General features: G+C 49.3%; 1 protein-coding gene across 3 annotated transcripts in view; it reads right to left on the bottom strand.

The window, feature by feature from the left end:
* Positions 1 to 4,668: 4,668 nt before the first annotated feature.
* The window catches only part of Scara3 (scavenger receptor class A member 3), a 38,105-nt gene continuing 19,787 nt past the window's right edge, over positions 4,669 to 22,986 (bottom strand). For all 3 annotated transcript variants that reach the window (XM_010623382.2, XM_010623376.2, XM_010623390.3), the window contains exons 4-6: positions 20,787 to 20,885; positions 18,923 to 19,966; positions 4,669 to 11,321 (exon numbers count right to left, since the gene is read on the bottom strand). In XM_010623382.2, the coding sequence (XP_010621684.1) occupies positions 10,870 to 11,321; positions 18,923 to 19,966; positions 20,787 to 20,885 (1,595 nt within the window). In that variant the 3' untranslated portion in view covers positions 4,669 to 10,869. The remainder of the gene's footprint in view (positions 11,322 to 18,922; positions 19,967 to 20,786; positions 20,886 to 22,986) is intronic.

The following is a 22,986-nucleotide window of genomic DNA, read 5'->3' as shown; positions in this document are numbered from 1 at the left end:
CCAATGAAGAAAAAGTGCCTCTATTCTAATACTTCCAGCAAAAGTCTGCAAGCTGACATGCTTTGGCTAATGGGTTCAGCCCGGGCAACAAGCCCATTCCTGCAAAAGTGTGGTGGCATTGTCACCGGTCAGAGCTGAGTCACCTGGGGGGAGATGTGGGTGGTGAGGTCAGCCCATTGGAACCACACGATGCAATTAAAGGTGTTTATTCAAAGGAGAAAAGGGTTGTTGTTACCTGAGGAAGAAGCAGTGGATGCTTGCCCAACGCAGCAGCTGTCTGCTGTTTGCAGCACGTGAGCTGGATTTGCTGCCGTCAGGAGGAAGGGAATTCTGGGGGGAAGAAGCGGGACAAGCACATAGCTTAGACCGTTGAGCCAGCAGCTCATCCTCCTGGTAGTTAGGCCCCGTGCTGGCAGACAGAGAGAGAACTCATGCCTCTCTCATCTCTTTTGAAATAACATCTGTTGTTGTTGTAATGATCATTTTTTTGCTTTTAGAGGTTTTACTACAAAAGACTTCAAACATATAGAGTAGATAATAAACCTCCATGAACCCAGCACTCAAGTTTTCAACTATTACTGTTTTCCTAATCATATTTTACTTATCATCTCCCAAAGAATATTTTAAAGCAAAGCCCAGACATAACATTATTTTACCCCTCATCATCCAGGTGTGCATTTCTAAATCTAAATGCTTAAAAAAAAACCCAAACACAATACATAACCATAGTTAACGTCATTTCTTGATATGGTCTAAAAACAACTCTGTGTTCAAATCTCTATGATTTTTCTCAAAAATTCTTGCATAAGTGGGTTGGTTTGAATGAAGACCCAGACACAGTCCACACATCGTATTTGTTGACATGTCTCTTAAATCCCTCTTTATTTCCAACAAACTTTTATTTGAAGGTCAATTTTAAGACCCTTGTAGTCTAGAACAGCCTCTCTGCTCTTTCTTTCCCCCCATGCCATTTATTTGTTGAAGAAGCGGGTGATTCTGAGCTTTCCTGGCAATGCCTTGATATCATGGAGATGTTAAACATGTTCTGTTTTCGGCTCTGTCATCTGTATCTGGATGATAGATTAGACACTGATTGTCTTTGGGCCCGTTTTTTCCTTTTTCCTTTACTGGCAAGTTGACTTCTCAACTGGTGTCCTTGCTATTGTGTTGTTTTGTCCTAGAAGGAGGAAGCAATATTGAGTTCCCATGAAAAGAATTCTTTCAATTCTTCCATTTTAGGAAAGGTGTTGTTGTGGGCCTTTTGTGTGGATACTATACATTAGGTCTAAAAATTCCCTTTTATCCCTAGATGAATAAGATTATTTAAAACTGTGAATGGATACTTAATTTATTAAGTATCCTTTCTGCATGTTTTCATCTATTGTATTTTCTGGTTCTGGTAGCCAGGATTTTATCCACATGGAAGAAGCTGGGGTTTCTTCCTACTCTTACTGTTCTTTAGAAGAGTCAGTATTGGATTTGGAATTTGTCTTCTCAAAGTGTTTTGGTAGAATTTGCCTGTAGGTCTTTCTTCCTAGGCCTGCTGTTTTCCTTGTGGGAATATTTTCAACCACTGATTCAATTTCTTTCATGGTTTTAGACTCCTTAGGTTTTTGACTTCTTGAGTTAATTTGGTGAGTTATATTTTCCTGTGAATTTGTTTGTTTCCTCTGAATTTTCCAGGTATTGGCATCAAATCTTTATATTTCCACCTAGTGTCACCTTTTCCATGTGAATGTTCTCTATTTATGCCTTCTTGCACTTTTCTTGATCAACATTGCTTGGGATGTATCCATTTTCTTGGTCTTTCAAAAGAACCAACTTTTGATTTTGTTGATCTTCTCTAGTCTAAATTCTCTCCTTGCCATTTCATGAATCTCCAAGTGTTAGTATATCCTTCTTTCTACATTCTGTGTGTGCTAGGCTGCTTCTGCATACTTTTTAATGTGGACACGTAGCTCATTAACTTTAGCCTTTCCTTTTCATGTAGTGTGAACATGAAGACTATTAGTTTTCTCTCCATGCCCTGCCTCAGCCCCACTCCTGAACTTCTGAGATGTGGTTATTTTTCAATATAAAATAGTTTGAAAATATTTTCTGTATTAATTTAAACTAATTTCTATTGTATCTCTTTGGACTCATGAGCTTTTGGAAGTGAATTTCTATTTTTATGACTTTTTCAAAACTAAGCTTTAACTTACATTGGATGAAGTGAAGTACACAGAGGTCATGGGTCTACTTTGCTGAGTTTTACCAAATGCATGCAGCTGTGTAAATCACACATCTGTCGACGTAGAGACAGTTGCCGTGACAACAGAAGCTTGTCTTGTGGTTTCTCCATCAGCCTTTGTTCTTCCCCTGTGGAACTGGAGGCAACAACTATTCTGATTTTAGCATCAAAAATTTTCCCTTGGAAAATTCAATATAAATGGAATTACATTGCATGCACTCTTTTGTGTCAAGCTTTTTTCTTTTGTTATAGTGTTTATTCATTTTTTCATGTGTTGCTTTGTATTCTGTTATTGTTCTCCTTCCCCTTTTTCTTTTGTACCAGGGATCAAACTCAGGATCTGTGGAGGTAGGCGCGGTGCCATTGAACTAAATCCCCGGGCCCTCCTCTCCCTCTTCTAACCTATTCATCATCTTATTCTCTTCACCCCCATTCATCCTACCTTTTCATAGTGCCCTGAGCATGTGATGATCATAACTTGTTTATCTGCTCTTCTGATGTTGGACATAGGGGCTGTTTCCAGGTTTCACAATTATGATTAGAGCTGCTGGGAATGTTTTTATACAAGTCTTTCTGTGGAATAGGTTCTTATTTCTCGCGGATAAAATACCTAGGAGTGGAAATGCTGAGTCATATGGTAGGTGTATGTTTACCTTTAGAAGAAGCCAAAGTTTTCTAAGGAGGTTCTCCCAATTTATTATACTCCTGCTAGGAAAATATGCCCTGACAGTTGACATTTTAAGGCTTTTAGTCTTTTTAATTTTAATTATTCTATGGAATAAAACACGATGTCTCAGTTGCTCTTAAAAATCAATCTTATAACATGTATACTGTGTACAGTAAAATACAATAGTTTTTGAAACTAGGTCTCTCTCTCTCTCTCTCTCTCTCTCTCTTTCTCTCTTTGTAGCCCAGGCTGGCCTTGAACTCAAGATCTCCCTGTCTAGCTTCCTGGGTGCTAGGATTATAGGCATGGGTCACCATGCTGGGCTTCAATGCATAATTTTAAATGTATAATTTGGTAAGTCTTGACAAATATATAATCATCTGTACAGTGACCACCTTGAGCTAGGACATGCCTCATGCCTTGAGCTGCCTCATGCTTTTTCACAGTGTATTATATCCTACCACTCTCTCGGGTAACCACTGATCTCATTCACTCAGAATTGGTTTTGCTTGTTCTGGAATTTAACATGAGTGGAATTAGACATTATGCACTCTTTTCTGTATGGCTTCTTTCAGTCAGCATCATTTTTCTGAGATGCATCCATTTTTGTGTTTAACATCATTTGTTTCTTTTTGTTACTATTATTCTGTCGAATGGGTCTGTCCACCTTGCTTATCCACTCTCTTGATGATGGACATTTGATTTGTTTATAGTTTGGGCTCTTATGAATAAACCTTCCACTATACTTTTGTGCAAGTTTTTTTAGTATGTTTTTATTTCTCTTGGATTAATTCCTAGGAGTGGAGTGGTTTGACCATATGGAAGGTGCATATTTAATATTGAAAGAAACTACCAAACTTTTCCAAAGTGATTTTGTAATTTTAGAATTCCACCCGTACTGTATGAGAGTGTCACTTGCTCCACGTTTTTGATATTAGTTGCTATCATGGATCTTCTTTCATAATTGTAGCAATTCCAGTATGGATGTAGTGGCTTTAATCTGCATTTCTCTGATCACTGATGATGTCGGTCCTCTTCTCACTGGCTAATGTGTTCTTTTGTGAAGAGTCTGTTGAAAGTTTCACCAAGTTTTGTGAGTAGTTTATCTGCTTAGTATTGAGTCCCAAGAGGTGTTTATAAATTTTATTTTTAAGTTATTTGTCTAAAGTGAGTCCGGAGCTCACCTCTCCTTTCTCTGCTAGCATAGGTGGCAGCCAGCTATGTGGGCAAGAGAACCTGGGGTTTTCCACACTGCCCTTTAAGGTGTAAAGGGAAGAAGGGAACCCTGTGGTGATGAAATGAAGATGATGGTAGACAGTGGAGGGAAAGCCAGTGCCAAGCTCTAAGCTTGGGGATCAGGCTCACCTGGGAGATCTCGAGGGTCTGCAGGGGAATGGATGAAACCATGCGGTTCCAAGTGAGGGCAAACTCACCCGCCCCGGAGGGGAGCTATGTCTCTCTGCTGGGGAGAACAGAAGCACAGGTCGCTTTGGGCTGTGGTATTCAACTGCTGCGTTTTCATTCCTCCCATTGGTTAAAAGAAAGAAAAACACCTATTTTGGCCATCCTCCTACCTTATGCAAATTTATACATTTAAATAGAAATTCCCTTTCAAATCCTATTTTTCTTAGTCCTCCCAAACTTTTTGGCTGATTTTATGTGAGATCCACTGATGTGAAAACAAAGCTTGAAACAGAATAGAAACACAAGAAGTCTTAATATTTAATGTGTGCTCTTCACCCAGAGGCTGTTAACTGGGCCCCAGTTTTGGAGACCTTGGGCTGGAGGAGAAGGCTACAAGGAGGGTGCTGGCCTGGCTGAGGCAGGCACCTAGCTTCCTTGGAGAAGGCTTCGGCTTGTGCAGGGAGAGACACACATCAGTCCAGTTTCAGTGCTGCTCTTTAATTGAGTTTATTGGTACGTTTTAGGTCCAGTGCTGCTCTTATCTCGGTGTTCAGCAACAAGGCAGTTGGAACCAGGAGCACTGGCAACCCTTACTCAGGACCTCATTACATCTCTGTAACCAGCTTCCTCTTGGACCTTGAGCAAGTCCCTTTCTGTGGGTTTTTCAGATGCAAACACAGGCCACATTGATTTCCAAGCTCACCATTCTGTCAGAAGTAGCTCAGTATAGCCACCTTCTGTAAAACCTGCACACCCAACACATGGCCTTGAATGAATTACTTAGCATTAGTGAGCCCAGTATTCCATTCCTAGCATTTTTGAGCCTTGGTTCTCTGACTGATAAGTGTACTTTGCTTTTGAGGTTTAAATGAAATAGTATACATAAATCAGAACAGCAGTATGTTCCTTTCTTTATCTCCTACATTTAAGGGGCATCAGAATTTCTGGGAAACTTGGATAAAGTGTACATGATTCCTCTCACCCTGCCCCATCTCTGCAATTTGGAATCAGTGGGTCCAGGGTGAAGGTGCACAATCTCCACTTTTATGGGCTCCTGGGTCATTGCACCCCAGCAGGCAGTCCCTGCTGAAAGCACTGCCTTTGAACACCTCGTGCCATAACAAGCGCACAGAAAACCAAAAGGCAGGACAGGTGAAGGCACAGAAAGTGAAGCCCAGCGTTTCTATAGGTCAAGCAGTTCCCAGGAAGGCTGGGAGGCATTCGGGAATGGCCAGCCCAGCCCAGGCCAGTCCTGCTGGAAAGTTCAGTGTGGTCAGACCCTGTTTTTCAGCTTCCCGCTCCTGTCCCATGGCTCTGTTTTGACAGGTGCATCCAGGCCTGGCGCAGCAGAAGTTGCCAGCTCAGTCCTGGCTTGGGTAGAGGAGCTGGAGAAAGGGCAGAAGGATTGCCCAGCCCTGTCCTGCCCTGCGGCAGAGGCAGAGGCGGTAAAGCTGAAATGAGTGTGCAGGACTGGGGTTTTAGAGCTACTCAGAGTCCAGGGCCCAGGCCTGCAGCTCCTAGGAAGCCATCTCTTACTCTCTCAGGAGACCCAGGAGGGAGGTCACAGCCCCACAAATCCGGTGTGAATTAAAACCTCACTCATCAAGTCTGTGCTCTAATCCAGTAGCTGAAATTCCACCTGTGTCTCCTCCACTTGGGTTCAGACTTTATCGCCGTGGTGCTGGGAAGTTCCAGGAAAGCAACCGCGTAGAGCAGGAGGCAGGGTGCTTGGTTAGAACGGCGGGACAGAGGAATGCAGAGTGCCAGGCTTGGTGGAGTCCCCTCCCCGTTCTCTTCTTTTTCTTTTTTGCTGTAGTGGGGATTGCACCCAGGGTCTTATGCATGCTGGATAAATGCTCTCTCACTGAGTTACATTCCCAGCCCAAAACTTTTTAATTATTTTTATTTGAGGCAGGGTCTGGCTAAGTCGAGTAAGTTTGCCTAGGAGGGGCTCAAACTTGTAATCCTCCTGCCTCAGCCTCCTGGAGTGATGGATTATAGGCATGAGGCACCACACTCAGCAGCCATTTTTAATTTGGGACAGGATCACACTACGTTGCCCAGGCTAGTCTGAAACCTGTGATTCTCTTGTCTCAGCCTCCCAACTCCCGCTGTGTTCTGATGGAGAAACTGCAGGTCTGTAAGAGCTGATGCTGAGCCTGTGGTTCTGCAGGAAAAAAAGGCCCAGCAGAGTGGAAGCATGCCCTATAGGGGCTCCACATCCACAGAGGGACCCCATCACGGAGCCAGCCCAGTGCCCCACTCTGAGCAAGGCAGCATCCGTCTTGTTAGATGTATGAACGTACTGACTCAGAGCATCTGTTTCCGGCCTCATGGCTCTGGCTGCCCACTCCCTAAGCCCTGTGGTCAGCTCTTTGAAGTCTCAGCAGCAGCTGCAAACAGCCAGATGCTCTGGGCAGGTGACATGGGGCTCTACGGTTCTGACCTTGAACCCTGGCTTCCCACTCTAGGTGTGCATGAATCCCTCCAGCTGGTAGAGAAAGGGGTGGAGCCTGAGCGTGCACCTGATTTCTGGGGGGTCCACAGCCCAGGGAGTCACTTGGGAACGGGGGTGTGTAGGGCTTATGTTCTGGCTGCCCCTGTGCTGATGACAGTGCAGGGCCACTGAGATCCAGGAAGCTTGGGTGTCTGTATCATGAGCACCACTGGAATGGTGGCTGAGTTCATGCAGGGTCGATGACCACCCAGGGCTGTGAACTGAATGAACTCTGTCCTGGAAGCCTCAACACCCGGTTGCTGTCTAGAGATAGGGTCTTTAGGGGATCAGGTCTTTCATGGGCAATTAAGGTTAAGTGAAGTCACAGAGTGAGCCGTGATCTGAAGGGACTGTGGCCTAACAAGGAGAGGGAGTCTTTTCCTGTCACCATGTGAGGATGGAGGGAGGTGATGGCCATCTGCAAGCCAGGAAGAGCTGGCACCTTGATTTTGGACTTCCCTGCTCCTGGTACTGTAGAAAATACAATCCTGCTGTTCAAGCGTGTGGCCTGTGATGTTTCCTGATGGAAACCGAGCTGCCCAAGAGCTGGGCTACTGGGCAGTGCATCCACTCAATAACTTTGCAGGAGGAAAAGGAAGCACAGAGAGGATAAGCAACTTTCCAAAGGCTGAGCTGCAGTACAGCTAAGTCTAAAACCTCACTGAGGGGTCATTGAATCCCACCCACACTCAATCTCCCCAACTGTGGAGGGCGGGTAACAGTAGCGAAGACTGAAAGCTCTGAATGAGAAGGGCTCAGAATGGTGTCCTTCTGGGCGGCAGCTCCTCTGTTGGTGTTTGCTCTTCCAGTTGCTGTTTTCATCTTACCTCTGCCATGCCCACCAGACCTCATCATCAGCTTGCCCTTAGCCACCCTGTGTCCCTCATTTCATTGTGTGCCACTACTTTCTCCTTCTTTCCCTGTGTGGCTGCAGCTCCCTGGATGAGGGAGAACCCCTGACTGGAGACGCACAGTGGGATTTCTCACTGAGGAAGTGCAAATTAGCAGCTGAAGAGCTGGATCCCCTGTGGTGAGTAGCAGCCTGGCCTGTGGGGCCTTGCGCAAACAGAAGGTGCTGGCCAAGGGAAAGGACACAGATGCAGAGAGGAGAGATCAGTAGGCACCAGGAGGTGGAGAGAGGAGAGACCAACCGGTTCTCTGGAGGGAGGACATTTCTGATGCTGACAGCTTCCTACCTGGTAACCATGGGTCCAGAAGAACTTGAGATTTGCCAGCCTTGAGTTCTATACTCTTACCAGGAATCCCCCTCCCTTATTTCCTAGAAGAAGCTTCAAGGGGCCCCTGGTGACTTCATGAGTGAGCTGAATGGTGTCTGCCTTTGTCCTGTGTCTTTAAATCAAGTGGATCCCTTAAACCACAGGGTCAGGGACTAGTTTGTGGCAGTTTTCCAGGCCCTGTGAGCTTTTCTTACATCTTTGCTCTTCTGTTCTCAAATCCATTGTCTTTGATCCTTGTGGCCTTGTCTCTCATTCTGGACCCAAACTTCTCCCTTAGGATTGTCCCAGATCTGGCTTTTCTGGATGGTCTCCATGCTCAGGCTTTGCCAGCCCAGCTCTCTGCCCAACCCAACAGCCAGTAGTTTCAGCTCCCTAGAGTCTTGTGTGGGTGTCAGACTGTGAGTGCCTCCACCAGCCTGCTCTGCCTGTCATTCTTGTGCTGCCACCTGAGTGCCACTTTCTCAGACCTGTATGGCATTGCCTGCCAGATCTGTGCCCAGGGATGCCTTCCTCTTTGCCCTGGCCTCTTCCATGCATGGCCCTCGGCAGACAGGTGGCTTCTCTCCTCTAAGAGGTGACCAGAGTGGCCTTTGGCCTCACTCACCCTGTGACCCCCACAGAACCTGTCTCGGCGCCCATACATCTCAGGGGCTCGCAGGGAGAAGGCCCTCATGCCACACAGACATTAAGGAAGTGGCAAGGCCCGTAGGTGTCCCAACCTTGTGCTTCCACCTCTCTGTTGACTTCTTCTACTAAGCACCACCTCCAAACAAGCAAAGAAAAAGCAAACCAATGCTCCAGTCTTGCAGTAGGCCATATCTTACTAGCAAGTGAGGTTACTATGCCTTAAAAGAGCAGATCCTGGGCAGATCCCAGGAGACTCACATGGCCTTCTCCATCTCTACAAACCCTGGGAGCCCAGACCTCTTGGGGCAGTTCTGGCCTGGTTGCCTCCTCCTTTCCTGTTCTGTTCCTGTGTCTTACAGACAAAGGGGAAGCAAGAGGTATCCCTGCAAGATCCACACCTGTCTTATTTTTCAATCTTGTTTGGCCAAAGAACTGAGGCCACACTGCAAGCGTCACAGAGCCCACCGCTTCTGCTGGGTCCCTGACTTCTGGGGTAATTCCCTGTGAGGTGCTGTCCCTGGCTCCTCTGCAAATCACTGAGAACTCTAGGCACAGCTTAGTTTTTCTAGAATGAGGGGCCAGGGGCTGAGGTCCAGAATCCACAGTGGGACCCTTTTGACTTGTTTCCCTTCAAAGACTGACCTGAAGCAGAGGCCCCAAGTCATCACCGTGCCAGCTTGGACAGAAAGCACTACAAGATACCTCCCTCCTGGAACAGCTTTTTACTGGGTCAGTAATATTATGTGGCATGACATTATCATACGTAGACAAACAGGAGAATTACATGGCAGAGGGTGGGCATGGAGTGCAAACCAGTTGCACATCTATGACAACTAGGAAGGTGGCACAAAGGCTTGGCCAGGAAGAGGGTATGTCCCCGAGGCAGTGTTGGGGAAGAGGCCACTCCATGCTCTACACTGCAGTGTCTAAATCTACTTGAACATAAAGGGAGGCAGCTTTCCAGCGAGTTCAGCTCAGGAAGACCCACTTCCTGCCTGGTAACTTCCCAGCATCCCCTTCTACCAGTGTGCACAGGAAGTTGATGGGGGGTAGGAAGTGATCCCAAAGGAGCCTCCTGAGGATATCCAGTCTCTCCTCATGCCTACCCAGCTCCTCATGTGCAGAGGACCCGGCCATTTTGGGTCACAGTGGGGCAAAGTCCACATGGCTATGGGTTAGGACAGAGAGTGCAGGAGGCCCATTTTTCAGAAATGGCCCTTGTGACTCTGGTCCTCCCTGGTCACCAAAGAGGAGCTTGGCTGAAAACAAAGCATGCCAGCTTCAGGGGCAGCTTTCATGCCCACCTCTGCCTCCTGCCTGGTGCCTCCTGCGTCCATCTCTGTGGCCTTCCTGGTTGCTGGGCAGCATTTAGGTGGAATGTTCCAGGGCCGCTGCATCTCCATCTGCAGATGCAACTCCTGCTTGGATTCCCACTGGGATGCTCCTGAGATTCAGAGGCAAGACTTAAGTGGGGAATGCTTTGAAAGAAAACCCTGATTTTGTCAGGGGTACCGTGTGCAGAATCTGAGAATGCCAGCCTAGGGTAGAGACCCACTGTCCTATGTGAGGCTGGGGCGGCATGGTTCCCTTGACGACACAGAGGGCTTGCTGTTGCCACAACCACCTTGTCTCTGGAATTTCAACTACAATACCCTGCAAAGGTTTCCCTGGGTCTTTTTGTCTTTTAGGGTGCTAGGGGTAGAATCAAGGTCTCCCATAGGCTAGGCAAGTCCTTCACCTCTGAGCTACACCCCCAGACCTCCCTGGGTCTTCTCAACCAGGGGAAACCCTGGGAAACTGCTAGCCAGCAAGGGTGCGAAGAGACTGGAAAGAGCTGGTCACTGTCCAGAGGCAAATCGCACACCTTCTTCTCAAGGTGGCCACCTCCCTGGCTGGCTCAGTCACAGGAGCGGGGAGGTCTTCTCTCCTTCCTCTTACACAGCCAGGGAAACCCAGTGGTCCCCCTGGCCAGCAGGGAGGTGTGTGCGTGTGTGTGTGTGTGTGTGTGTGTGTGTGTGTGTGTGTGCGTGCGCACTTTCCCGTAGTACAGTCACCACCAGGGATGCCAGAGCTTCAGGGTCAGCTCTGGGGAACGCCCCATATGGTAATCAAAGGACTGCAATTGTCTGTAGGTGAAACTTTTGAGCTTTTCTGAGCTCCCTTCCCTTCCCTTTCTGTGTGGCAGTGTCTGGGCCAGGATCTCTTCTCAGTAGGGGCTCTGGCTTCCTGGTGGGCCCGGGGGCCCAGGCAGGCCAGGGGGTCCCTGGATCCCCGGTTCACCTTTGGGCCCTGTGGCCCCCCGCTGGCCCGGTGACCCTGCCTTCCCAGCAATCCCTGGTTTTCCCTGAGGCCCTGAGGGTCCTGGAGACCCGGGTGGACCCTCTGGCCCTGGGGGTCCCACATCTCCTTTGGGGCCTGGCTGTCCTCTCAGCCCTCCAGTGCCAAAGCTGCCCTTTGAGCCTTTGAGGCCTGGGAAGCCTCGTGGGCCAATTGGTCCCCTTTCACCCACTGGTCCGGGCTCCCCAGGCTGCCCCTGAGGACCCTGGGGTCCCGGCGGACCCAAGCTGCCGGGGTCTCCTTTAGGCCCTTTGCCGCCAACAGGTCCTTTTATGCCTGAGTCTCCTTTGAGTCCTCTTGGTCCTGGAGGCCCGGGGGCACCTGGGGTGGAAGAAAAGAGGGGACAGGTCAGTTACGAGGGGCACAGTGAACAGCCCAGGGTCAAATACAGGCCAGACCGAGGTTCCACCTCTGGGCGTGAAGGCTGATGGTTTTACCGTTGGTGAAGTGAGGACAAAAATAGCAGATTCTGTGTGACAACATGCACACTCGTCTGCAATGAGGCTGGTGCAGGGCCAGCATCTGGCATTTTGGCTTTGAGCATGAGTACGAGTTGGGGCTCAGAACAGACTACACTGGGAGGAGGTGGAGGTCACCCAGGACTACCTGTCCTGCTCTGAAAGCTGGGCTGGCCTTCCACACCTCCTCCTGGTGCCTGACTGCCACACTCAGCTGCTTACCTCTCAGGCACCCGGAAACATATGCAGAGTCAGGGGCCAGGGAGGAGAAAGCTAAGAAGGCGAGGAATGAGAAGCAGGCACATTTCAGGGTAAGTGAGGCTCAAGCAAGGACCCTGAGAAAGATGGCCTCCTTGGAGAAGCCTTCCCTGACCAAGTCAGCCTGTTCTGTGCGCTCTTGACGCTTCTACCTTCTGGATCTTTAAGTTTAAATCACAGCTCAGGAAAGCCAGTGCTGTGCCACTCCAGAAAGACAGAGAGAGCCACGTTGGCACAGAGCTAAGCACACTGTCAGGAAAGCTCAGTATGTGCGTGGAGACCCTGCTGTGGGCCCGGAACGGGACCGAGGCCTAGGGAGACGCAGAGGAGCATGGCCTTCCCTGTGCAGCCCTGACATCGCGCCCTTCCCGCCTCACAGGCCTGGAGTCACCACCTCTCAGAACTGTCCCAGCCCTGAGGACACAGAGCAGAAGCAGACAGGGGCTGCCACTCTGCCCCGCCACATCAGAATGCCTCACGAGCACAGAGGAGCGCACACATGTCCCACCCCGTGAGGACCCTGGTGGGGACAGCGGCTTCTACCATAGTGGGGCCACGGCCCAGTGCAGACCTGACTTTCCTCAGAGGGCAATGGGTCGAGTGGGCCGAAGTCATCCAGGTATCTGTGAAGCCTCTGCTTCTGTGTCAAGCCTTTTGCCATGGGATCCTAGAGCTGGGGGGCTCGATAGGAGCCAGTCCAATTCCTTCACAGAGATGATTAAAGGCCAAGGGGGTGAAGTGACATCCCCATGCTATCAGAGTGGAAATAGAACCCAGGAGGCCTCCCGGGGCAGGGATGTGCCACACCAGAGCCCAGAGGCCTTCAAGCTGCCCAAATCAAATTCTGTGGCATCGGGACCCTTGCTCTGGCTAATGTGACCTGCTGTTCCCATACTTTCCACCCTGTGTTTGTCTGTCTCCTTGAGCATTGCTTCATGGAAGTGTTAGTAAATACATCCTCTATCATGACCAACCTGGAAACCAGAGCCCAGATGGAGTCAGCCTCCCCAGAGCCAATAAAAACCTTTCAGTCCGCTCCCTGCCACTGGCTGCCATGGGAAGGTGGCCCTGCGTGGGTTCACGTGGCATTCCAGCAGAGAGGCAGAGTCTGCTGTTGGGTTGGTTGGGGACAGCCAGTGGCGATGACAACTACCTGGCCTTGGAGACACCAGAGGCGGGACCTGCCCTTTGGCCCCCAGCAAGCCCCTGGCAGCTCGCACCAGAACCACACAGACACAGGCAGATGCCCATGCAGGAGCCGCCTCCCCCAGCCTGGCAGGGCTTGCTGGGAACTGGCAAGGCCACAGCGCCTGTCTTCATCCTAACTCTGCTCCCTGCACCTGGGTCATCTGAGGTTTGGAAAAGCAGAGAATATTCAGGAGCAGAGAGGCCCCAGGAGGCTGTGTAGGTGGTGGAACAATGCTGGGAGATTCTGCACCCCGCAACCCAGGGCTCAGAGTTCAGTGGAAAATTGCACTTACTTCGAATGAGATATGTGCTCAACTTGTGCCTACTGCACACAATTAAATTGCACTTACTATAACTGAGAGTCACAGTTGTAGGTTCCAAGTACTCTTGCAGCTCTGCAGGCCTTCCTACTGCCTGCCTGGCTGGGTGGCCACACACCCCAGCCTTATCCCTGCCCCTTGGTGGCTTCTATAGGCCCATCCCCCACCTGCCCTGGGAGTGGAGGCTCCGCCCCAGATCTGATCGCAGCTCTGGTTTCTACTCTGCTCCTGACCTCTGGGTGGAAGTGTGTGCCGTCCCGACTCCAGCCTGAGGAGTCTTCTCTTGATGAGGACACCTGCCCTGTCCTCCAGGCCAGCTGACACCCCCTTCACTTTTCTCTCATAGCCTTTCTTTCTGGTGCCACCCTCTTTCTAGTGACCTCTCCCCCATGTCCCTGAAGAGCACAGCGCAGCCACTGTGAAGGCTCCTGAGTGTCTCCGCACCAGCGTCGAAAGAGGAAAAGCAGAGATAAATCTTCCTTCTTCCCACCAGTCCTCTCTGGCTCCTCTTCCCAGGGCAGCTCTTGGATGGGGAGGCCTGGACACCCATGGGCTCCTTACACACTTGCAGCAGAAGGCCAGGTCACTGTCCACTTCATTACCCCAAGCATATGGAGCAAGGGCTGTGAGGAAAAGTTTCCCACTTCCCTACGTCCAGCCCCAGCATGGTTGCCACTGTTGCCCCAGAGCTGATAACCAGCAGAGTCCCAGGCAGCAGCCAGAAGATCAAGTGCAGGAAGTTCCGGAAGTCTGTCTGGCTCTCCTGTGGCCCGGGGCCCACACAGAGGTACCCAGGCCATGCGGCAGGTGGATGCAGCCTGCGTGCACGGTTTGGGCAGTATTGGTGGTGTTGAGGTGTGTACACAGCCCTGCTGTCAGTGGCAGAGAAGGAAGGGACCATGAGAGCAGTCAGTGTTTGTGGGCTGAGTATCTGCTGTGTCCCTGGCATCAGGGTGTGGTTGCTGCATTTTACATACAGCCAGGCAAGGTACAGAAAGTGCCAACTTATGAAACGCCCCACTCAGGTCAGCAGTGGGGTCAGAGAGGCTCAGAGATGCAGGCCGCCACCCTGAGCACACTGAGGCAGGGTCTCCGGGCCTCCCCAGTCAGAGCCTGCAGTCGGGAGTCAGCCCGGAGGAGGGAGAGGCCCTGGGACCCCTCTCTGGGGTGCTGAGGGTCCCTATGGAGTGGGAAATGTCCTCGGTGGCTCCTTCCTCAGTGAGCAGAGTGGCTTAGCTCTTAGGGCCAGTCATGAATCATGAGAGTCAGGAGCGTGGGAACTGGCTGGCAGGGGACAAAGTTAATAGCTCATAGTTAGCACAAGGACAATGGCTGGAGGCTGGCCCAGGCCTTAGCCAGGGATAAGATAGCGGCAAGGACAGGGCTGAGGGACACAGGGGAGCCTCAGGGGTGCCAGGTGCAGAGGGGACACTTTTCAGGCCAAGGACTAACTCCAGCAGTGGGGGCTGAGGTGACAGCTGGGAGAGGGGACTGGGTGCCCTGGGTCCCAAGGCTGCCCATGATTACACAGGAAATCAGAGGTTATAATTAGGGTTTCAGGCCCATTAGGGCCCAGCCACAGCTGCCTGCATGTCTGAGATAAGCAGGTGGGTGGCTCTGTGGTCTGCACTGGGCTGGGGAGCGGTCGGGGTGGCCAGAAGGAGCCAGGGTGTCAAGGCACCGATGGGTGGGGAGGGGCACGGGCAGGAGGGGTCAGAGGCAACCAGGGCTCACAAGGGCTCACAGGCTGACATGGAAGGGGCGCCCTTGGAGTGCTGGCCCCGTAGAAGATGCCTGGTCTGGATGCCAGGACCTGGGTGGCAGTGCCAGCTCTGCTGCAGCATCGTGGGTGGCCAGGCCCAGGCACCCTGTGTTCCTGGGCCAGGGATTCTCAGTCCTGGCTCTGCTCACTTCAGGAGTGTTGAAAAAAATGCCAGTGGATTTGCACTTCTGCCTAGGATGGCCGAGTTTACAGCAGACCGAGCCACCCTCCAAGAGCAACCAGAAAGGCTGGGGGAAAGCCAGGACATTCACCCCGGGACTCAGGAGAGGTCCTGGCACAGGGGCTTGTCGAAGCCAGCATGGGCCAGAGCAGAGAGAGAGGGAGGCAGCCAGACAAAAGCTGCAGCTCAGGTTGAGCTGTGAGGAGCGTGCTCGGGAACTTCACAGGGCTGGGACTGAACAAAAGCAGGGCTCAAGGCTACAACCCGCCTTCACTGCCCCTCCTACCCTGAACCACAGAAGGATGGGGCAGCCCTGAATTTTCTTTCTTTTTCTTAACAGATAAACCCCAGAATCTTTTGGGCATGAAAGTAAGATGGAGATGGTGCTTAAGGAATAAGTTTGCAAATTCAGTTCCTCTGTCTTTTTGGGGGTCATACTGGGGATTGAACCCATGGAGATGGCACAGGCTTTCTCTTGAGTAAATGGGGTGGGAGATTAGAGCTGAAGTAAGTCTCAGAGAGCAGCTGGCCTTTCCCCTTCATCTGGAGATGTCAAGAAGTGGAGGTCCAGTCATATTATAGTGATCCCTGCTCACCTGTGTTTAAAGCAGCACTATTCATAATCGCTCAATCTTGGAAGCCACTTTATATCCCTCAGCGGATGAATGGATAAAGAAAAGGTTGTATTTACACAGAGTGGAGCACTACTCTGCCATAAAGAAGGGTAGACAAGCCATCTGTAGGAAAATGGATGCAGCCTGAGACCGTAATATTAAGTGAGCTAAATCAGCCACACGAGTTTAAATATCATATGGTTTCTCTTTCATGAGAAATGCAAAATATAAGTAAATTCAAGAGCAAAGTAAAAGATAGATGTTAGGAAGCAAGGAGATTGATGTTTTTCAAATGAGAAGGGGACCAAGAGACGCAGAGAGGGGAAGGTGACTTAAAAGAATTAAGCTGTGGAACGTATGTGTACCAATAACCCACAGTGAATACCGCAAACATCCACTAATTAGAAAAACTGTATCCCGAGATTTAAAAATAATAAGTAGATTTTGTTTTTAAACTCAAAAAGAAAAGAGCAGAGGTCTGGAGAGATGAAATGATTCTGTCCCTTCCTCATGGTCTGTGGCCTCTATTACAGCCTCAGCGCTGCCCGCTGGAGGGAAGCTTCGCCGGGACTCCAGGGACACAGCCTCAACCCCTGTGTGGAGAAGGCAACGAGGGGGCCAGGTTCCCGAGGGCAGGGTGTGCATGGTGCCCCCGACATTTCTCGGGTAAGAGGTATTGCACAGGTGAGCCAGTGGGCTCGGGAACGAGTGGGTACAATGGCAGGGGAGAAGTCAGGCACAGGCTCAGCAACACGGGCCTCCTCTCTCCAAGGCCAACCTGGCTGTGGCCACTGCTACTGCCCAAGCTGCTAGGAGCAGAGCTAATTCTGAGTCCCTGATGCTACCCTTCTCCGGCGTGATCAGCCACTTCTATGGCAGGAGACTATATGCGGCCACTGTCATCACGGAAGGGGCAGTGTTGTCTGCTTATTGGCACAGATACTTATTCTGGATATGGACTTGCCTTCCTTGCATGCAGTGCTCCAGTTAAAAGCACTATCCGAGACGTACACAACTTCTCAAGCCACCATCACGGAATTCACACAGCATTGCTTCTGACCAAGGAACTCCCTTCACAGTAAATGAGTTGTGGCAATGGGCTCATGCTCGTGGAATTGACCAGCCTTACCATGTCTCTCACCATCCTGAAGTAAATGGCTCCACAGAGCAACAGAATCTCTTGGAGTCTCAGACACAGCAACAGCCAGGTGGGCCATACCTTGCAGACCCAGGGCAAGGGTCTCCAGAAGGCTGTGTGGGCTCTGAATCCGCATCCAGTATATGGCATGGTTTCTCCTACAGCCAGGATTCATCCACAGGTCCAGGAATCAGGGGCGGTAATGGGAGTGGTACCACATACTACTCTACCTACTGACCCACTGGGAAAATTGCTTCCTGCAATTAACGCTGTGCTGCATTAGAAATCTCAGTTCGACAGCAGGAGAGCTTCCACCAGGAGACATGACGATGACTCCATGGAAAGGATGGTAAGGCCACAACCTGGTCACTTTGGGCTCCTCATGACTAAATCAGCAGAAAAGATAGAAATTACTGCACTGGCTCGAGTGATTGATCCTAAATACCAAGGAGAAATTGGGCTACTACTCCACAATGGAGGTGAGGAAGAGTATGCTTGAAGTGCAGGAGATGCCTTAGGTATCCTTTAATATTACCTTGTCCAGCGTTTAAGATCAACGGGAAACTTCATCAACCCAAGACAGGCATGGAGACTAATGGCCCAGAACCTTCAGGCAAGAAGGTGTGGTTCATCCTACTGAGCAAAGAACCACAATCTGTGGGGTGATTGCTGAGAGGCAAGAGAATTTGGAATGAGAAGTAGAAGAAGGTAGTTGTAAATACTCGCTATGACCAAGTGACCACTTACAGAACTGAGGACAGCAATTGTCCTGAGTATGTTCTCCCTATTCTGCAACGAATATATCTGTTTGTGTGTGTCTAGCAAGCAAGTTGTTTTTCTTCCTTTCTTATTCCCTTATCCTGTATCCCTTAAAACATAAATTGGGTTGGCTTCATGTGTTGATGTTTAAGCACTGCTAATTTATATTATAGAACTGGAGTTAGGGGACTTAAGGAGAAGAGTAAAATTCATTCAAGGACTTTCACTCTTCTTCAGGGGCAAAGATCAAGGTGTTTTTGGTGTGTGCGGGACAGCTGTGTATGTCAGATAGGACTATGACCTTATCCTTATCTTTACTTGGAGATTAAGTGTGATGGTCTTCAAAAACGTGTGTGGGTGCCAAGTTAACAAGGAGTGGAGGTGTGGTGGCTGATTTCCTTTTCAGGCTGACTAGACCATAGGTGCCCAGTTTGGATCAGATATGAATCTGGATGTGTTTGTGAGGATGACTTTGGATAAGACTGGCATCTCAACTGGTAGACTGCGGAAAGCAGGTTGCCCTTCCTATTGTGGTGGGCCTCAGACAAGCAGTAAAAGGCCTGAATAAGTAGACCTTCCCCTGTGTCAAGAACTCTTCCTGCCTGATGGCCTTCCTTCCAACCAGGGCATCAGCTCTGCAGATTTTGGACTTGTCAACTTTCATAATCATATAAGTCAGTTCCCTATCTATCTATCTATCATCTATCTATCTATCTATTTATCTATCTCCCATTGGCCCTTTTTCTTGGAGAACTCTGACACAAACATGGGCACATATAGAATAGTGCAGCAGGGGCTGGGGATTTAGCTCAGTGGCACCGCACACACCTCACAAGTGCAAAGTCCTGAGTTCAATCCCCTATACCAAAAATCAAACCAAAAAAAGTAGCTCAGAGTCATAGGTCTGGGAGAAGCAGGTGGCTGAACAAGAAGGGGATGCAAAGAGAAAAATACAAGAGTAGGCTGTTTCCCAAACACAAATTCTGCCTGTTTCTCTATGTGGACCCTACTGACTAAATACGTATATCAAAATCCAGATGTGAGAAGCCATCATCCCCTTACAAAAGAGGTTTGCCGTCATCCCCTTACAAAAGAGGTTTGCAAGAGCACCTTAAAGCTATCCATTGTCTGGGCATTTGTTACTGGACTGCATCAGCCCCACTAAAATCTGGTGCTTCTGAATCTGGTGAGATCACCAAGGCCTTCTGGAGTTTGGAAGCAGTCCTGCCTGGCCCCCCTCTTACCTTGCAGGATGGTGACATTGCGAAGGATTTCTCCATGCTTTATGTCCACAGCCTTCATCTCCTCCATGATCATGGAGAGGTTGTGGACACTGAAGTCCAGCCTGGCGCTGAGCAGGCTGAAGCGCTCCTGGAGCAGATCGGTGGTGCCCAGCATGAGGGAGACCGACTTGTTCAGGTAGTAGAGCTCCTCCGCATGTGTGTGGAAGCCCAGAGTGCAGGAGAGCCGCACGTCATCCAGGTACTTGAGCATGCTGTGCACGTGGTTGTCGGTGGCATTGATGTTGGTGAAGATGGTGCTGATTTCGATCTCGTGAGAAGCCATGCGTCCTTCCAGCGACTCGAACCTCTCCACTGTGCGGTTCTGGGCATAGTGGGTGTGGTACTGGAGATCGTGCATGTTCTCCTCGTGGTCATCCAGGAAGGAGGAGATGTTATCCAGCTGCAGTTGCAAGCCCATGACCTGCAGCACCAGGTCGTGCATGCTGTCAGAGTTCTGGCTGATGTGCTGCGAGGAGGCCCCCAGGGTGGCCTGAATGTTCTTCACCATTTCTCCAGTCTTAGCAGAGGTGGTGCGCAGGCTGCTGAAGAGCCGGGTGTAGTTCTGCCAGTCAGTGACCATCTTCTGGAGGGTGAGGGTCTCCTCGTCCGTCTTGCGCTGGATCCCATGGATCCACTCAGCAGTCTGCCCCACGGTGAAATTCATCTGGTGCGTGGCAGCCTTGACATCGTAACACTCCTGGGTGAGGTCCTTCAGGGAGAGGTCCAGGCTGGCTGTGGTGGCTTGCCAGCCCCTCACCTGTGTCAGGAAGAGCCCCAGGGACTGGTTGACTTGGTGGATGGAGAAGGCACAAGTGCCCATCTCCTGGGAGATTTGACTGCTGGTGGTGGAGAGCAGCTCATGGGCCTGAGAAGTCTGGTCCAGCTGGACCTCCTGGGCCAGAAGCAACTTCTGCAGCCCCTCCAGCTCCTCCTGCAGCTTCCTGATCTCTTGCCCCAGCTGTCCAGCCTCGTGGCAGAAAGAGCAGTTGTTCAGGGCTTTCAGGTCTTTAGGAGAAAGGGACAAGGTTTTGAGTTGCTGACAGACTATGGGAGAATGATACTTCTTTAAATTAAATATTTCAGATCCCTTGAATTAATTGGCAAATGGCTTCCTGACCCCACTTACTTTCCTGAGTCCTGGTATGAAATCCCTTCCTAGAAAATCTTTGCTAAACATCTTTATGATTTGAAATGCAGGACTTAAGGCATATTCTCCACCCCGTTACCACATTCTCAAGAATACATCTTAATATCTCTTCTGAGGTAGCTGAGAACCTCTGATTTATGCTTTATTTTAGACTTTCTCCAAATACATGAACTTCTGTTATCATATTTGATCTTCTCAGGGATTTTCACCTTGTGACTCTCAAGAAACAAGGCAAGAGAAGTGGCTTGCCAATTGTGCTCAGCTAGTTAGTGCCAGACCAGAACTTTCTGTTTGCATCAGAGCAGCTTACTTTTAAACCCTTTTATTATGGCTCCTCCTGGTTAAAGCAGGGGATAAAAAGCATCACAAATGGAGTGAAGGGATGGTGCCTTGGAAAGTTTTTGGAAGGTCTTAAAATTTATTTCATTCATGCGGATATTGTGGCTTTCTTCTCTACCTGTAAACTCTGGCTAGATCTACACCCCACATACAAACCACTGCTCTAGTTCTAAGTGTCCATCTAATATAAGGCCACTTTGAATGGGTGGTGCTCACTGGGGAGGGAAGTGGGGACCACAGTTGTCCTTGTCTTGTGCCAGAAAGCTGGAGAAGCCTGCCAGGCTCTGGCAACATGCCAGGGGGCCCTGCCCCGCCCACATCTGGACACTAGACACTTACCCAGTCCTTGAAGATTTTCCTGCATCAACACAAGCTTCTTGTTATAAATGGAGTGGGCCAGGGAGATATCTTCTGAGAGAGAGTCTACCTTCCTAAAAACTGCAGGGAAAGAGGAGAAGCTGGGACAGAGTCTTGGTTCAGAGAAACAAACCTCAAGACACAAAGTGCTTGTTGAGAAAGCATTTTTATCAGCCTTCCCCCTTCTCCTCAGAAGCTTCCCCCAGTGGAAAGGGAAGATGCTTCTTATGGCTAGTGTTTGTTTTTTTAAATACACCTCCCACATGAGGTTTTAGAAATTGGACCTGAACATAACATAGAATAGGGAAAATATAGAAAAAATATACAAGATAAGATAAAAAGTATTCTTCGTCCTACCACCCAGAGATTGCTGCCATCAATCTCTTTGGGAATTTCTTCTAGTTATGATTAAGTTCTTATCCATTCTGCATCTACATAGCTACATACATTTTTTTAAGAAAACTTGGGATGTTCTGAATATCTCATCTATTTTCTCTTGTTTGGCTTTATTTTGTGTCAAGGACATTTTCCCACCAAGGCCCAAATCATTTTTAAACTATTGCTTTCAATATCTGCATCATATCTATATAAATGGTATGGAAATGACATAAAAATCCCATGTGATTGGTGATAATTAGTGGGTCTCCTCTTCCGAGCTTATAAATAAAATCTGACATGTCAACACAAGTAATTCTTGACCCTAGAAATAATTAGTTTATATCCTGTTGGTGGGTATGTGATTGTTCTCTTAGGGTTAAGTGCTAAAATGACTGGATCAAAGCATATTAGCATTTTTGAAGTCCTTGGTACAAGCTGTCAAATTTCCCTACAGGGAAGCTTACAGAGCAGTCTGTACCATGGCAGCCTGGAGCCCTCCTGAGAGCATGGGGGTGACTAGGGGACAGCTCAGCAGCAGGACCAGAGGGCAGAGATTGCTATATGTGCTGCGGAAGCGAGCACAAGAGGGCAGAGATTAGAGAGAAGATCAGCAGGAACATTTCCCACAGGACATCTGAAGTCAAATGTGGGCGATGGAATTAGCTCTGCCCCAAGAGCCAGGTAACACAGCTTTGAGACCCAGGTTGATATAAATTTGTTGGATGATGCTGTGGAAATCAGTTAAACTTTGCAGAACAAATTTGATCTATAAAATGAAAACATGGAGCCAGAAAAATTCCAAGGCTCTTGCCTCCAAAACTGTATGACTTCAAATCGTTTGGAATCTCTGGGCCCCAGTTCACCCTATGTATCTGAGCAACATGTTGAGAGAGGCTATGAATAATCACATTCCATCACTTAGTTATCATTTCATTTGAGCCTCCTTTCAATTAAGAACCAGTGTGCAGATGGGAGAACAGACGAATGACTTCCACTCTTATCCTAGGCCTTCAGGAAGTTCACTTCCAAGCCCATAGCTAAGGCTCACTCTGTGTAACTCACCCTGTTCATTGTGCAGTTCATGTTGGAATTACATATTGTTTGTTTAGCTGTGTTTCTTCCTCTGGGGACCTTGTTTTGTTTAAATCAAGAATGTTGGCTACTGGGCCGGGGATGGAGCACGATGGTGCAGCCTTCTGCCTTGCAAGTGCAAGGACCCAAGTTTGATCCCGGGTACAAAAAAAAAAAAAAAAAAAAAAAAGTGGCTACTGAATACCCCGACTCAGGGCCAGACCAGGTGTCTCTCCTACGGAGGCACTCATGTCAGGAGGGAGCACCAGGTGAGGACCATTCCGGTCCCTCCACTGCCTCTCCCTCCTCCCAGCTCTAACATCCAGTCGATTGGAAGAAACAGATACACTGGAGGCTGGAGTTTCAGTCTGAAGTGAAGAGCGAGTGGAGTTCCAGTGAGACATCACCTGCTTGCTTGATCAATGTGCCTAAACTGTGAGCATCCAGCAGCTAGAAGTTGCATAAACTTGGCTTATGATGCTGTCCTCTGTTGCTGCCATGCTGACAGAAACTACAGGTCACTGGGCCTCCCCTGTAGGGCTTGGATTTCATAGGTTTCCATGAGACCTGGAACTTTGCATTTTAATGCATAGTGGGGGTTGACTGGATGCAGAGGAGTATCCAGCCTCACTTTAAGAGACACACAGACCACAGAGGGGCTGAGAATCACCTGAGCTGGTGGTGATCTCAGCCCTGCATGCACAACAGAATCGTCTGCAGAGCCGGGGGAACA

Source organism: Fukomys damarensis, unplaced genomic scaffold, assembly GCF_012274545.1.
Source record: "Fukomys damarensis isolate Sample0158 unplaced genomic scaffold, DMR_v1.0_HiC HiC_scaffold_18, whole genome shotgun sequence".
Classification (NCBI taxonomy): domain Eukaryota; kingdom Metazoa; phylum Chordata; class Mammalia; order Rodentia; family Bathyergidae; genus Fukomys; species Fukomys damarensis.
The sequence above is the reverse complement of the archived record's forward strand: the minus strand, read 5'-3'. Positions and strand labels throughout refer to the sequence as shown.